Source organism: Nerophis ophidion, linkage group LG06 (genome assembly GCF_033978795.1).
Source record: "Nerophis ophidion isolate RoL-2023_Sa linkage group LG06, RoL_Noph_v1.0, whole genome shotgun sequence".
Classification (NCBI taxonomy): Eukaryota; Metazoa; Chordata; class Actinopteri; order Syngnathiformes; family Syngnathidae; genus Nerophis; species Nerophis ophidion.
In genome coordinates this window covers 55,630,807-55,647,972 of record NC_084616.1, presented here as the reverse complement: position 1 = coordinate 55,647,972, position 17,166 = coordinate 55,630,807, and the positions used below count along the sequence as shown (strand labels likewise).

Genomic DNA, 17,166 nt, shown 5'->3' with positions numbered 1-17,166 from the left:
CATGTTTGATTTTTTGGAGAAAACTTTTCTTGCGGCCCGGCCTCACCCAGTTTCTGCATTCAATGGCCCCCAGGTAAGTTGAGTTTGAGACCCCTGATCTACAGTGATACCTCAACTAGAGAGTGTTTTGAGATAAAAGCTGTCACTCGGTTAATTTTTATGTTTTAAGTTGCAAGCCAAAATTTTAGTGACAACTTAACATCTCAGTCATTAGTTCGCGTCTAGCAAATGTCACTCAAAAGCAATAGCTTATAGCTAGAGATCAACATAACTTTGTTTTCAAAACATGGACAATGCTGGGAAGAAGTAGATGATATTAATTGTTTAATTTTTTCAAAAACATGGAATTGGCAACTCATTTATCACTGCTCCTCTGCACCATACTAAAGCAGAATAAGTCCAACGCCAGCCAGGGATAATACAATTATATCTAAACAGCAGGCATCTATTCATGAAAATTAGAAAGTCGAGATATCACTCTCCGTTAATAAGGTACAATGTTATTACATTACTTAATATAACTACTGTTGTTAGTGTTACATTCTATTATATTGTTCTTATATGGGAGACGTTAATACGCGATACAAGTGTTTTTAGTTAAGAGCTCTGTCATGGGAACCAATTAATGTCATGAGTTGCGGTACTACTGTATTGCTTTAATTTCTAATAAGTAATCACCTTACAGAAACGTCACACACTGTCGATCTGTACATTTGCTTTAATTTCAATTTCAGGGCTCAAATGTTAAATCACTACTGCAGTCGTGTACTTCTTACAGTATTGTGCTCGACATACTGCAGTGATACCAAGCCTTCAACAACAATCTGGGTTTAAAACATCCAGACAAAGGAAGTTATTTTGGTGTCCAGCAAGTTACGTAAGTTGATTTAATTGATGCTAAACCTGCTCAATGGTCACATAACCGCAGATTAAAGTTGGTGCATCGCCTGCAGGACAGCAGTGTCCCTCGTTTGAACGCAATTGAGATTAGGTAAAGCATTTAATTAATACATTAAATTAGTCCAAATAAATCGAATTCTAATGTATAAAAAGGCAGTTTGTGTTGCTTTAAGGGGGCTTTTTAAAATTCTAAAACAACCTGAGATACATTGTGGCGCTATTGCGTGTTGTTGACATCTGCTCATTCGACCTAAGAGACCTGGAACAAAAATGTGATTATTTCAGCTCCATTTCATTTTTTTTTCATCATTATGTAAAAGGTATGTCAGTGTTCATCCGTTTATCTCTGTCTTGACCAGGGGTCGGCAACCCAAAGTGTTGAAAGAGCCATATTTAACCATCCATCCATCCATTTCCTACCGTTTATTCCCTTTTGGGGTGGCGGGGGGCGCTGGCGCCTATCTCAGCTACAATCGGGCGGAAGGCAGGGTACACCCTGGACAAGTCGCCACCTCATCACAGGGCCAACACAGATAGACAACATTCACACTCACATTCACACACTTGGGCCAATTTAGTGTTGCCAATTAACCTATCCCCAGGTGCATGTCTTTGGAAGTGGGAGGAAGCCGGAGTACCCGGAGGGAACCCACGCATTCACGGCGAGAACATGCAAACTCCACACAGAGCCTGGATTTGAACCCAGGACTGCAGGAACTTCGTATTGTGAGGCAGACGCACTAACCCCTCTGCCACCGTGAAGCCCCTTAAAAACTTGGTTAGAGATGCCACGAAGTAGGTGGCAATGCCTTAACCATATATGTGTTGCAGGCCACAGGGGCCATTTCCATCCTTGTCAAGGGGAGTGCTAACCTTCTCTCCTTTCATACAACACCATATTTAACCAAAAATACAAAAACAAATCCGTCTGGAGCCGCAAAAAAATTAAAAGCCATATTACATACAGATAGTGTGTCATGAGATATAAACTGAATTATGAGAACTTAAAGGAAACTAAATGAGCTCAAATATACCTACAAATGAGGCATAATGATGCAATATGGACTTACAGCTAGCCTAAATAGCATGTTAGCATTGATTAGCTTGCAGTCATGCAGTGACCAAATATGTCTGATTAGCACTCCACATAAGTCAATAACATAAACAAAACTCACCTTTGTGCATTCATGTGCAACGTTATAAGTTTGGTGGAGAAAATGACAGAAAAAGAAGTGGCATAAAACAAGTCTAAGAAAGTCGGAGAAAGCTATACATGTAAAAAAAACTACGGTGAGTTCAACGACTGCCAAAATTAATAGGAAAAAACAGCGCTCGCCAAATACTCCAATCGGTGAAGCATGTTTAATATAAACAATGTGCTTTATAAAAAAAATAGGGAGGTTCGTGTCATGTTTGTCCTCCCACAGAAACCATATTAAAAACAAATATATGTTTTTCCCCTTATCTTTTTCCATTTTTGATATATTTTGGAAAAAGCTCCAGAGAGCCACTAGGGCGGCGCTAAAGAGCCACATGCGGCTCCAGAGCCGTGGGTTGCCGACCCCTGGTCTAGACCATGGTTGACAAACTTTTTTTTAGCTCATGGGCTGCATGAAGGAAAATCTATTCCTACATGAGCCGGATGGGTAAGATCATAGCAAAACAACTTAAAAATACAACTACGATAACTCCAGATTGTTTCCTCTGTTTTAGGCTCAAAATAGATCAAGCACATTCTGAAAATGTACATATGACAAATAATCCTCTTGACAAAACACTTCAAGTTAGTCGAAAAGTTCTGAGGAAAACAATCTCATTAAGAGACAGCTCAAAAAAGTGAGTAAAGCATAAACTATTCTATGTATCAACTACCTCATTAGTCATTTCCACATAATTCTGTAATAAATCTACAGACCATATAAACTGAGGTAGAAACTTCAAGAGAGTTGAGTTACTCCCTGCCTTCTAGGCATCACTGTTTATCCTTAGAAAAATAAAAGATGTGCAATGTGTGAACAATTTCAGCAAACCAAAAATAAAAACTTAAAAAGACTGACAGTATTGTTGGAAATCTCACTGTTCACTTTCTTTACATTTGCACAGAAGACATTAGTTTTCACAGAACTATATCAATATGCAGTGTCTCATGCAGCATTGTAAGTGGAGTTATCAATTGTGTATTTTACGTTTGGTTGAGGGGGCGGAGTCGCAGCCCCGCTTTACCGTGTACCTCTTGCTTGGTGTACTTGCTCGCCCCGGTATAAACTATTGGCTTGCTTAACAGAATTGTTATTGCGACATCCAATGGACACATTTGAAACAGCAGTTTCTTTAATTTAAGAATAAAAATGTACACTTAACAAACTCGTCTCACAGACTTGTTTTAACCTGCCGCTTGTTTGACATCCCTGGTCTAGACTAATATTTCCAATAGAAATATGAAACCTACAAAATGTGCTTTTTATTTTGAATGAGTGATGAGTTGACAATTTCGTGCAACTGTGCAGGATGTGGCTTTTCTTTACGTAACTTGTTATGCCATGTGTGCACCCTAGAGGTCAGAGGTTAGAGTAGCAGCAGCAAAAAACTGTGCATAAAAAGTGAAAAACTCACCCACTTATGTGTCAGGGGAAACTGTAGAGGACATTATCCCTTTCTCTCTCAGAACATATGAATTGCAAATTGATATTTAATCGCTCTGTTGTACATTTCGGGTTTTTTAGTTGTTGACTGTAAACATTACAGCAGTTTTTTAAAAGCACAATTAACTGTGAGGCAAATGAGAAATTTGATATCAGCAAAGTGTATGAACTTTATTTGACATGCTTTACAAGCAGTTCCACAGTAAATAAAATATCCTGTAAGGCTCCTATTAACAATTGACTTGATTTTGGCCACTTTTCCAACACTTTCAAGTGAACAACATTCACAATGACATTGAGTGATCTGCCACCAATCTGTTATGGATTAAATGTTCAGGAAGTAATTAATTCACTATTCAAATGGTGATGTGAAATGTCCCCATTGTGGCATAAATAAAGACTATCCTATCCTAGAACTATAAAATCATTCTACACTAGTTCAAGTTACTGACTTTTACTTCTCCTCACCCAGGTTTTGTTTATTATACAAAGTACCAAACAAAAACTGTGTTTTATTAGTGTGAAAAAGAACAAGCAGAAAACTCGTAAATGTTTTCAAACTTCCCATCCCATCCATCTCCAAAGCCAGCAACAGCATGAAGTCTTGCTTTGTATGCTGCTTTGTCTTGGAACATTTACACAATAAATCCAGGTCAGGTCACTGTGCGATTATTATCTTCTGTTTGTTCAACAGTGCAGTGCATCAGCTATAATGACGAGGGCAGGGTTTGGCCTCAGGGCTGAGCCTCAGTTCTGTCAGTTGATGTCTCCCACTGGCAAGGAATCAAACTGATATTCATGACTCGCAAGTTTGTCTTTGATGCTTAAAGATAGGCCAACAGCAGTGGTGTGTCTTCTTTGGCTTTGCAATGTTTCAGGCTGCCTTTTTTTTTGCATGGAAGACAAGATTACTGCCAGTGAACCTGAGCTCCGGCCTTGGAATGGCACTTGGCCTCCATCACTGAGAGGACCTTTTGCTCTTGTATGTCCTTCAGCCTCTTCTCTTCTACAAAGGACACCAGAGAATCACGCATGTCCACCACTTCGATCATCTGCTGCAGGACACGTTCTTCTTCGGTTTGCTGCTCTGGTGTCTTGTCTGCCACACAAACACCCAAAGTCATATTGAATTCAAACTTAAACACAGATCACATAATCAGTGCCATAGAAATATTAATATATCAATGCTAAAACAAGGTAAATATAAGGCTATCGTTGCAATAACTGTTTTTCAGCTCAAAAAACTAAATATCAGCATCGGAAAATGATGGCAACAAACATTCCTTGAAGTACCACATTAGAGATGGTGCTGGTGCTCAGCGCTCTTTATCAGAGGTATCAAAATTGTTTTCATTAAGGGCTACATCGCACATGTAACAGGGAATAATGTAAGAATATAAATGTATAAGTATTTTCCTCATATTACACAATTGCCTATGTGTTTAATTATTCTATATTTTTTACGTACACTGTAAAAATAAAAATAAAAAGTAAAAACTGGCAGCTTGGTTGCCAGAATTTTACAGTAAAATTTACCCTGGTTTTTACAGCATATTACTGTAAATGGAAAAATAGTGTCACTTTTTAAAAATATATTCTTTTTAAATTAAATTCAGGCCACCAAGCTGTATGTTTTTTTTACTGAAACATCTACTTTTATTTACAGTGTACAAATTGATGGGTCACTTTAAAATGATAAGTCAAGCAGATACTGTATATATATATTTTTCATTTTAACAAAAACAATGTTTGGCATGTATGACCCTACATAGATCCAACAGATTTTAAACTTCAGTGGAAATTCAAACTAACAATTCTGGACTGTCAGACAAGTATGTTAACCATTACACTATTAAGCTTGTCACTTTGAGAAATAGTTAGGTAAACATATTGACATTTATAATTGTAGTATGCAAACATTCCAACAGTACACACCATTCAAATCTATGTATTTCCTCAGCTCCAACTCCAACATGCTCTGCTTGTCTTCAAGTTCCAGCTGTCGAGACCTAAGAGAAGAAACAACAACAACATAGCCTTGTCACATTATTGCTGTAACTGCAAAATGCTGGCTCAGAAATGATACAAGCGTTTACCATGCCGAGGAAAAACAGTGTTTCCAGATGAAAGTTTAGGAGATGTACTGTAATATTCCCTGTGCGGCTTCCTATTTCTTCTATTCAGTTTGGGTGTAAACTTACGCCAGCATGAGGTCAGACTCCTCCGAGACCAACGAGTTCTTGTCATGGACCAGTTGGATCCACTGTTCGATCATGTCAGGGGAGCTGTCGTTGTCTAATGTTGTAAAAAAACAAGATTGGGATGGATACTTTGTATGTCTGCACCAAGACATTATGATCACCATTAACATAGAAAGTAGAGCATTAATATTGTAATAATGGTTGGTTCTTACTAGCTTCTCCTCGCAGAGTTTGTTCTAGCACAACACCTTTCTGCTCCAAATCTAGGAAGGTCGCTTCAATTTCTTCCAGTCTTCTTTGGATTGACTGGCCAAGAAAGCATTGTGTATTTAGACAAACAGGCATCAATTAGAATACAAGAAAATATCACAAACTGCGTTGAACTTAACGTGGCATCACACTCACCTGTGCTTGGCGCAGTCGTTGTAACTCACTCGTTTTTGCTCGCCGCTCCAGTGTCCTCATCTTCATAACTTCCAACTTACCTGCCTCCGCAGGGTCTGATGATAATGCCTGAAGCTAGAATGTTGTTGTGAGTATTTCTGCTTTACATGTGGCAATTTACATTTATATGCATACCTTTTCCTCCAATAAGTCAAAGTCATCCTGTTCAAACATATCATCTTCGTCCTCGTCTCCATCAACATTCTCTTCAGAAGTGCTGTGAGCATGTCTGAATGTTGTTTCTGGAGGAAACAAACAAAACATTTTCAAGCAAAACTTGTTTCTGCCTTCTAAATGTCTTCAGCCTCACAATCCTAACTCACCGACTCTCCCAGGTTGACTAACATGGACGCTGAGTCGAGTGCTGATCCTGGGTGAGGACAGATTCCAGGGGGAGAACTTGGATCGTGTTTTGGGCTGCCCATTGGGTCCCTCTTTTTTCCTAAAGCAACGTCGGTTCCTTTTTTCCCGAAAGTGACCAGCTGTGCTCCCGCTCCAGTAGCCCTCTTCTTCTTGTCCTTCCTCTGGCCTCGGAGGACTCATGCCTCCTGCTGTCACAGAGGAGGAGGAGCAGGACGATGAGCGTCCTCGGGTCTCGGAGTCAGAGTCTGCGCTGAAGGTCAGAAGATTTACCAGCTGGTCTTTTTCATCGTCTGTGAGCTTCAGTTTACGTAGCGACTGCTTAGGGCGTGAGTCAGGAGCTGGTTCAGGTATCTCTTGCTTTGGGGCTGAAAGCGGATTACTTTGTGGAGTTGTAGGAATGACAAGGTGAACTGTGCGAGGTTTTACAATTGGAGGAGAGGGTTGAGGGCTGGGCAGGGGCTGTCGAGACAGACGGGGTTTGGGGAGAGGGTACAGCGCTGCGGAATGTTCGTCAGTCTCAACTTTTGCATGTTCGCCAGCAGGGGGAGAATTTTCTTTGGAATCAGGTAACTGCTGGTCATGCCCTTTGGAATAAAATGACTGTGGAAGAACACTGTCAGTTGTGTGCTCATACTCCTCATCTGAGGGTGATAGTGTGGAACTTTCGCTTGAAAGTTGGTTCTGTCCATTTTTTTTACTGTCCTATAAGAGAGACGGCATACAGAGCAAACAGATAATTAGCACTGCACTTGTTGACATTGTTAGAACATTCCTTTTCCAAAGTAGTGCTGTAATATTGATAAATAACTACTGTAGAAAGAGTTGTAGATAGCAACAGAGTATACTGCTGGTATTTCAATACCCAAGTGAATACAAGATCATGTGCAGTTGTTATCTAGTAGTGTCTAGTTGTTATTTATCTAGTGTAGAAGTAGCTAGATTACAGTTAAACTATTGCCAAAACATTTTTTAATTTCTTATATTGTGGAATGTGAAATATATACAGTGGGCCAAGTTAAGATCTTGTGTGATGTAAACATAAACATTGTACATATATTTCAAAAACAAACTGCAGTGTGCATGATAAAATGTAATATTCTCTGTTCATGTAAAAAAAAAAAAAAAGTTGTTACAAACAGGTACAAGTTAGTTAAAAATGTCCCAAAGAAAATAATTCATACAATCAGCAATATTTTTTTTTCATACACAATAACTTGTTGAATATGGAATCATGAGTATTCCCCTTTAAATGAAGAGTAACACAATGTCTCCTAGAACTCAATTTGCTAACTGATGCAAAGGAGTTAGCTGTTTGGGTTTGATGACAATGTAATGATGGCGCAGAATGATACATAATGCACATACAGTATCAGCAGAAAAATCTTTGCATCAATTCTACTGTTGCCCACCTTATATGAGGATATTCTAGCTGTATCTTCCAGTTCTTCCGAGTGCAGCTCACAGTAAAATCTCCCTAAACGGGTCGATATCACAAATAAACACAGAGTTGAAGTCCTAAACGGGTGAATTTAAGTGTGCTAAAAAGGCAATGCCTGTGCCTATTCTGTTGTCTTAAATTGTAATTCACTCCAGCTGGTAAACATTATGCAAGGGAGAGAGTGTTCCTTAAAATTAGTAGTATGGCTGTAAAAATAAAAATGGCGACAGTCGACACTGGCAAAATATTTAAGTTTTTTCTAAAAAAAAAAAGGGGCGGGGTGAAAGCGAAGAAAATAGGTGTCCTTTAGCTGCATCTCTGACTCTTGATCAAGTACCACTGAAAAAATATAAATCAACATGCAGTAGATTTTGCTTTAATAGCAGCACATAAATTTCAAACTAGCAGAGCAGTGTCATGTAACATGTAGCATATCGTATTGTTCTTCTTTTGCAATGTCATTCCAAAGTCTGATTAGGGTAGCCCACCTGTGGCCTGATGGAAGGTGTAGTCTCCAAGTCGCAGCGTGATGCCACAGCGATGGCAGGTCAAGCAGCTGCGATGAAAGAACTTGCCCTCGGCACTGATGCGCTCAAGCACGTAGACTCTACGGCCACAGAAGCAGCACTCGTCACTGCTGGCCAGGGACAGGGAAGCAGGTTCAGGTTCAGACTCTGGCTCAGACAGAAGTGCAGGTGGCGGACTGAGATCAGGGGGTGTGGAGGGCACCGTCTGAGGGAAGAGGTCAGAGTAAAGCAGCAAAAAAAAGAAGGTATCTACCAGTAAATTAGGAATGGCCTGGATATAAAACTAGCTGCGATCTGCAAATGGCCCCCGGCACATTCTAAAAATGGTCTACACTTCACAGGTGTCATAGTTTTGATGCCTTCAGTGACAATCAATAAACGCATTGAAATTAGAAGGTAAATTATATAAGTCTGATTAGTGAATTGATGAATTGATTAATGTGGACCCCGACTTAAACAAGTTGAAAAACTTATTCGGGTGTTACCATTTAGTGGTCAATTGTACGGAATATGTACTGTACTGTGCAATCTACTAATAAAAGTATCAATCAATCAAAGTGCACCAAAACTCACACTGTCCTCTTCTCCCATCTTTATCTTGTTTTCTGTTGCTTGCTGCTTCCCAGCTGCCAATTTCTCCTGCAGAGGAAATTATGTCTGTCAGCCATCATTTGATTATAATCATTTTGAATGACAAACACACAGAGGAATAAACCATTGTGGTGACTAAGTTCAAGCGTGAGTCACAACCTGCTCAAGAACTTAGAGCAAAGGTCCAGACAACACCCAGCAGTGTGCCAACACGTGTTAAACCTCCCTTTATGGAACATTTTTGATGCTGTGTCGTCTTCAGCAACAGTGGGCGTACCTTGCGTCTTTGCAGAGAGTTGTGTTTCAGTTTATTGAGGAAAAAGACAGCAGAGTGTGTCTGGGAGAGAGTCAGAAGCTTGGATGAAGGCAGGAAGCCTGTGGACTCTGGAGCTGAAATACAGGAAGAGAAGTAACCTATTAGGCAACTTACTTTTTATTTCACAACACATTCCCACGTTGGCCTACTTGCAGTATTGGAAGCCTGAATGTCATGTTAAATGTTGTGATTGCATCAAATGGTCTCAGAAACACCTCACAAGTATGTACTAAAGCCTCTCCTTTGCACCTCAAAATGAACACGACCACTTCACAGAAAAACTCCTAAGCTAATGTTACCGGTGAATGGCGGCTCACTGCTGCCTGCACATCCGATCCCAAGCAGAGCATCACAGCGGGATGGGGATATATAACACCCCCACTTCAGGTCAGTCACAGCTTTAAAAATTCAAGTATATGAAGCACACATTCATCTTGCTAAAATTGTCATACAAATTCATCCTCAGAGATTGGAAAGAAAATCCTTATTTAGCGCAGATGCTCATCCTGTCAGCACTTGACAAAACAGCTCCACACCAAGGGCTGGTTGAATGCAGGATAGAAGCAGCACCAACAGCTGAACACAGCACTTGTGCTCAATGAATTATGGGTAATGAGCTCTTAAAGAGACAGTGTACAAAGTGCACACGTTCGAGTGGGAGGATGACAGTTCTATGAGCATGTTAGTGACTGAGTTAACAGAGATGTTTCTGTCACCAACCACCTTCTTCAAAAATGTCAACCCATCAGCATTTACATTACTTATTTATTACAAACATTCCATACTGCATTTTATTATCATTTTGTTGAAACATAAAATAACAGTACTTTACAGTGTTCCACATGATGATATTCAACCTGCAGCTTCAGTAAGAAACTGTAAGTGTACATTCAGTGGGGTAAAAAAGTATTTAGTCAGCCACCAATTGTGCATGTTCTCCCACTTAAAATGATGACAGAGGTCTGTAATTTTCATCATAGGTACACTTCAATTGTGAGAGACAGAATGTGAAAAAAAAAATCCAGGAATTCACATTGTAGGAATTTTAAATAATTTATTTGTAAATTAAGGTGGAAAATAAGTATTTGGTCAATAACAAAAATTCAACTAAATACTTTGTAATATGACCTTTGTTGGCAATAACAGAGGTCAAACAATTACTATAGGTCTTTACCAGGTTTGCACACACAGTATCTGGTATTTTGCCCCATTTCTCTATGCAGATCTTCTTAAGAGCATTGATGTTTTGGGGCTGTCGCCGAGCAACACGGACTTTCAACTCCCTCCACAGAATTTCTATGGGGTTGAGGTCTGGAGACTGGCTAGGCCACTCCAGGACTTTCAAATGCTTCTTACAGAGCCACTCCTTCGTTGCCCGGGTGGTGTGTTTTGGATCATTGTCATGCTGGAAGACCCAGCCACGTTTCATCTTCAAAGTTCTCACTGATGGAAGGAGATTTTGGCTCAAAATCTCACGATACATGGCCCCATTCATTCTTTCCTTAACACGGATCGATCATCCTGTCCCCTTAGCAGAAAAACAGCCCCAAAGCATGATGTTTCCACCCCCATGCTTCACAGTAGGTATGGTGTTCTTGGGATGCAACTCAGTATTCTTCTTCCTCCAAACATGACGAGTTGAGTTTATACCAAAAAGTTATATTTTGGCTTCATCTGACCACATAAAATCCTCCCAATCCTCTGCTGTATCATTCATGTGCTCTCTGGCAAACTTCAGACGGGCCTGAACATGCACTAGCTTAGGCAAGGGGACATGTCTGGCACTGCAGGATTTGATTCCTTGTCGGCGTAGTGTGTTACTGATGGTAATCTTTGTTACTTTGGTCCCAGCTCTCTGCAGGTCATTCACCAGGTCCACCCGTGTGGTTCTGGGATTTTTGCTCACCGTTCTCATGATCATTTTGACCCCATGGGATGAGATGTTACGTGGAGCCCCAGATTGAGGGAGATTATCAGTGGTCTTGTATGTCTTCCATTTTCTGATAATTGCTCCCACAGTAGATTTTTTCACACCAAGCTGCTTGCCTATTGTAGATTCACTCTTCCCAGTCTGGTGCAGGTCCACAATTATTTTCCTGTTGTCCTTCGACAGCTCTTTGGTCGTGGCCATAGTGGAGTTTGGAGTCTGACTGTTTGAGGCTGTGGACAGGTGTCTTTATACAGATAACGAGTTCAAACAGGTTCCATTAATACAGGTAACGAGTGGAGGACAGAAGAGCTTCTTAAAGAAGAAGTTACAGGTCTATGACAGCCAGAGATCTTCCTTGTTTGAAGTGACCAAATACTTATTTTCCACCATAATTTACAAATAAATTCTTAAAAATTCCTACAATGTGAATTCCTGGATTTTTTTTCACATTCTGTCTCTCACAGTTGAAGTGTACCTATGATAAAAATTACAGACCTTTGTCATCATTGTAAGTGGGAGAACTTGCACAATCAGTGGCTGACTAAATACTTTTTTGCCCCACTGTATGTATGTGTTACATGGTATTCAGCATCCACCACATGGTACTTGGGTGTTAAAAGCTACTGTTACCATGTGACAAAACATGAAATAGAGTTTGGAATATATTTTCTACCCAAAAATAACCTACTGATTAGAGGTGCCCAAAGAAAATACGTTTTTGAATGAATCGTAATAGTTATTTGTGATGATTCTTAAATCGATTTAAAAAAAATAATCTTTCCTGTCCAGCCATTAAGGCAAATCATATTGTTGATTTAGATGCCCATATTTGCGGTATATTTATTTGACAAATTTGAAGTGTTGGATGCTTCTGTTGTTGCCTTTTTGTAAACTTTACCAAATCTTTGGGTAGATTTTTATTAAACAAAAACAATTTTTAAAATTAATAATACAGAAGTTATCATAGCTGTTTATCTATTTTTAAAGGAGGGATGTAGTTAATCACAGAATTGGCACCTGATGTTATTAAAAGAGTATTGCTTTTGAATGGAGAATCAATTCTGAATTGATTCAAATCTTGTGGTGCCCAAAAATGTACAGCCTTACTACTCTTGTAACGTGGATGACAGACACATGCATTTTGCAATTTTTTGGATGACAAAGATACAATAGTTTACCTGGTGTTGGCACAGTGAAGGCATCTTTAACCTGGGTGAGGTAGAGGACCATAGACAGTTTGTCAATCTGACCGCCGTTGGCAATATCACTGGCAGATATGACAGGTGGAATGCCAAGCTCTTTCTCCAAGATACTGAAGGCCCGTTGGTGATTGTGGACAGAACTGGACACGTTTACTGAGTTCATGTCACTGTGTTGAGGACATAAAGTTACAGAAAACTTAAGCTAGTTTTAGCTGAAGGGTCAAAGTAGCAGTAAACATTTCTTAATTTTCCACCTTTAAACCTAACCACTGATGAATATCATTACACCATAACTCTTAAACCATAATCAGTTTTAGGTTGAGTTACTGGTGGCCGACTTACATGAGCTGAGGTCTGAAGTAGTGAATCAAAGCACAGAGAGCCCGCCCAGACCGCCAAGAATTGGTAAAATCTTTGACATCCACATTGTTGTAACCAGCGGTGTGGTTTTGGCACCATTTTAACAACTCCTCAAAACCATGGAATGAATCTTAAAGACATGTACAGACAATCCATTAGTCTGCAGCCCTTTTGTGGTTATAATAAATAAATTTTTCTCAATGTTATGATAAATACAAACACAACGCCTCATTTAAGTAACACTGCAGAGACAGGGCTGATGAAAACTGACCTTGACACTCATACGACCACATGTTCTTTTGCTTCTTGCTGGATGGATTGGATTTATCAATATCATAAAGGTGAAGCACCTTAAAATGTGATGGTTAAATTACTAAACCTGCACAGCCTTAATAGTGATGACAATCGAGGGAGGAGTTAAAAAGATTACAGTGCTCACCTGGTTAGTCGTAATGGAGGACAGGTTGACTCTCATGTATCGTGTTTTAGGGTCGATGCTGTAAGCGGCATAGTTTTTGCTGGTGTTTTCTGGTGTGGTTTGTGACAGTACCTGATAGATGCTTTCACTAGAAATTTTGAGCAAAAATAGCAGATATATTAAAAGCAGATTGGAATCAGTGTGAAGGACTACACCTGTGCAACACAAAACATTTCTTAGGGGTGAGAAAAAATATTGATATGGCAATATATCACAATATGTTTTGAAATTATATAATATAGATTTTTGCAACTTGCTCAAAAGGTACATTTCTTAAACCTAAAAATTTAACAAGAACCCAGTGGCTAGTTTATTTCACCATTAGTAGTATAACAAAACATATATTTTTCAAAAGCGTCAATATTTTTCACAATTACAATAGTACCTCAACTTAAAAGTGCCCCACTTGAGTTTTGAGATAAGATCATTTTTATGCTATTAGTTGCAACCTAAATTTTAAGTTTCAAGCATTACAGTAGTTGGCATAGCAAATTCCACAGTGAACCCCCAAAGATACGCACAAAATGTCTAGTCTTACTCGCTAGCATTAGTTCAGAGCTAGATGGACATAACTTTGTTTTCCAACAATGGGAGGAAAAAAAGTGAGTGTGAAGGACAGTGCTGAGAAGAGAGGTGGATGATATTTATTGACTTAAAGAAATAATCCAAATCATGACCAAACACGTCAGCAACTTGGCAATGCAATTTAAGCGTTAAAATTGTCTTTTATGGGTGGTGGGGAAAGCACCAACTAAATGGGAATGGATGATCGTTGTACAGCGAATTTTTACTATCAAGGTACTCAAAGCGCTTTGACACTATTTCTACATTCACACGCACATTCACACAATGATGGCGGAAGCTGTCATGCAAAGTGCTAACCTGAGCCTTAGGCGCAAGGGGTTGTTTGCTCAAAACACAATGGACATGACTAGGGCTGCGCCGCACTACCACCCGAGTCACACAGTCCAGCATGCATTAAATTGATTTCAGTTGATTTGAAGGGGAAACATTAATTTGAGATAGGATTGTTTTAAGTTAAAAGCTCCATCACAGAACCGATGAAGCTTTTTAGCAAAATATAACTGTAGAAATCAATGTTGTGTATGTGCTGAAAGGTATATTTATGATAGCTGCCTTTGGTAAAAGCTTAACTCTTTTAGGTTTTGCTCCCATTTGCTTTCATATATTCAGACACGCCGAGTTGGTGGTTTACAAAATATTCGTAGCAAAAATGTCTTTTAAGAAATGTGTAATGTGTTTAAGATAAAATACAAATTATGTCAAGTTAATACTTAAATGGAAAATACTAAACATTAGAAGTACATACAAAAACCCTCTGCTCCCTTGGGACTGGAGTGCGTGACAATTTCTTCGTCGTCTTTTGTAAAATCTTGTAAAAAAATGCAAGCATAGGATATTTTTCTTTGAATAAGGCAAAATGCCGCCCTGAACGCTCGCTAGCCCACCACTTTGAGCCTCACATAGTTAGAGCGTGACATCAGGTGAATACAACCTATATTCTATTGTGTTGAGATTTAAGTATCGCAATATGTACCATATCATGAAGTCCTTGCCAAGACCCAGCCTGAAAGGTTGTACCTCTCTTCCAAAAATGATCAGGCTATCAAGAAGGTTTATGTTATTTAAGAAAAGGCTTGTTCTTAAAAAAATCACAACATCAACTTTTTTTTGTTAATTCAAGACTATTAAAATGTGTAATGTATTTATTTTTAGCCAGTGCATTTAATATTTGTTTATGAACTTGTAATATAAAAATACACTACACTTTTTTGGAAACTGTGCCTACTATTCACAATAATTATGAAAGGCATGACGATGGATGGATCTTTTTTTTAATGCATTCTAAATATTAAACAAATGTAAATACATGTCTGATTACAGAGGAGCCGATGGGAGCTCCACTATTATGCCCATAAAAAACAATAAATAATCATATGAAAAGCACCAACAATACTCCATTTACATTTTGTGTCTTGAATATTAACCAAGTGTTCGTGATATTGTTATTATAAGCACTAACGCAGAAAAATTATAACGGTACAATGATCACTTCCGTGGGTGCCTATGTTTACATCATCGGGTGGTCTGCTGCTTTCTCGCTTCCTTGCTCTCTGTAAGTTTATTCTCAATCATAAATCATGCATCTCACCTGGACATGAGACGTCCGTGTAGGTAATCCTACAAGTTGGGATACTTTGACAGCCATTTAGGATCTGGAGCTGGCGAGAAGAACACAAAAAGTGTTTCTTCCTCTCTGCCGCCCCTGTTTTTCTTTGCAAGGATTATGAGACATTTTACATCTGAAAAGGGAATATATGAACATCCTAGCAGGCAGCATGACAGCAGACCTTGCACGGTAAGGGATGTTATACTATGTTTGTTGGCTCTCATGAAGCCTGCACTGAGCAGAAATCAGTGATAAACATGGAAAAAAAAACGTGATGCTTTTTTTTTGTTAAATGAATGCGCCGCGTATTGCGAATTATATTTATATAGTGCTTTTCTCTAGTGACTCAAAGTGCTTTACATAGTGAAACCCATAATCTGAGTTACATGTAAAAGTGTGGGTGGCACTGGGAGCAGGTGGGTTAAGTATCTTGCCCAAGGACAGAACAGCAGCGACGAGTATGGCGGAAGTGGGGATCAAACCTGGAACCCTAAAGTTGCTGGCAGAACCGCTCTACCAGCTGAGCCACGGTGCCCCACATGCTTAAAATTATCAAAATGCATAACTAATAAATGTTATTTTAAATCTGCCCGTTACTACATTGCATATATACTTACATCAAGTAGACAAAACCATGATGGAGGTGTTTGGATATTTTTAGGGCCTCCATAGGCAGAATTGAACTCCCTTAGCTGTAAAAGTACTTTTAATCGCATTTATTTAATATTTAGAATGCAAAAAGTATATAAAAATAACATCCGTCATCATGTCTGTCACGATTGTGAACGATAGGCAAAATTCTAAAAAAGTTAAATTCCCCTTTAATGAACCATGCGAGCCTGCTCAAGACAAAGTGATAGCGTTAAAATTATTTGTATTTAGGACTACTTACCGCTCAGATAGGACATTAAGATGAGGCGCTCCCATGCCCCAGCTTCTTACCATCCACGCCGTGTCAAAAGCTGCCAGAAATCCACGAGCAATGCCGGTCCCAAGAGGCCAGAATGGCTGCAGAGTATAATACAAAATAGAGTCAGGTAGTGTTTATAAACATATACTGTATATGCAAGCTGTTAAAGGTAGCTGAAGTGAGGTACCAGCAACCACCAAACAGAAAGGCAAAACCAATAAGAAATAAGACAATTACAATTGTTATTTTGTGGTTTAACATCCCAGTTGCAGTTCAGATCAACATAATAATCGTAGAAATAATTGATTGGATTCATATATCACCTTTCTCGACATCCAAAGCGGTTTACACTAAGAACTAGGGATGGGTTCCGAATTCGGTACTTTTAAAGGCATCGATTTTGTTGGTAGAGCCAGGTACCAATTCACATAAAATCAAACGATTACATATTTTGATACCATTGTTGCACGTGATGTCACACTTGTTTGCATACTGAATACCGGCTCAAAGTATCACTCAAACAGCACATAGAGCGGACACAGCCAAACTCCCGTTTAAGTAATGTTGAAAATTTCAACACCAACAAAGGCTGGAATATTTGAAGGCTCCACTCTTCCGATAAGCGCTAACTTGATGCTATTTAACATTGGATTTGCCACAAACAGGCTACTAT

General features: G+C 39.2%; 1 protein-coding gene and 1 non-coding gene across 2 annotated transcripts in view; both read right to left on the bottom strand.

Moving 5' to 3' along the window:
• Positions 1-1,667: 1,667 nt before the first annotated feature.
• LOC133555295 (U6atac minor spliceosomal RNA) lies at positions 1,668-1,795 on the bottom strand. The gene has a single exon (XR_009807320.1). It is a non-coding gene; the product is annotated as a U6atac minor spliceosomal RNA (small nuclear RNA).
• Positions 1,796-3,687: 1,892 nt separating this feature from the next.
• mical1 (microtubule associated monooxygenase, calponin and LIM domain containing 1) overlaps positions 3,688-17,166 on the bottom strand; it is a 34,148-nt gene continuing 20,669 nt past the window's right edge. The window contains exons 9-24 of the mRNA XM_061904335.1: positions 16,476-16,591; positions 13,354-13,480; positions 13,186-13,264; positions 12,897-13,044; positions 12,531-12,721; positions 9,384-9,496; positions 9,089-9,154; positions 8,477-8,720; positions 7,960-8,024; positions 6,511-7,252; positions 6,323-6,429; positions 6,149-6,262; positions 5,956-6,049; positions 5,744-5,837; positions 5,478-5,551; positions 3,688-4,641 (exon numbers count right to left, since the gene is read on the bottom strand). Of these exons, the coding sequence (XP_061760319.1) occupies positions 4,451-4,641; positions 5,478-5,551; positions 5,744-5,837; positions 5,956-6,049; positions 6,149-6,262; positions 6,323-6,429; positions 6,511-7,252; positions 7,960-8,024; positions 8,477-8,720; positions 9,089-9,154; positions 9,384-9,496; positions 12,531-12,721; positions 12,897-13,044; positions 13,186-13,264; positions 13,354-13,480; positions 16,476-16,591 (2,565 nt within the window). The 3' untranslated portion in view covers positions 3,688-4,450. The remainder of the gene's footprint in view (positions 4,642-5,477; positions 5,552-5,743; positions 5,838-5,955; positions 6,050-6,148; positions 6,263-6,322; positions 6,430-6,510; positions 7,253-7,959; positions 8,025-8,476; positions 8,721-9,088; positions 9,155-9,383; positions 9,497-12,530; positions 12,722-12,896; positions 13,045-13,185; positions 13,265-13,353; positions 13,481-16,475; positions 16,592-17,166) is intronic.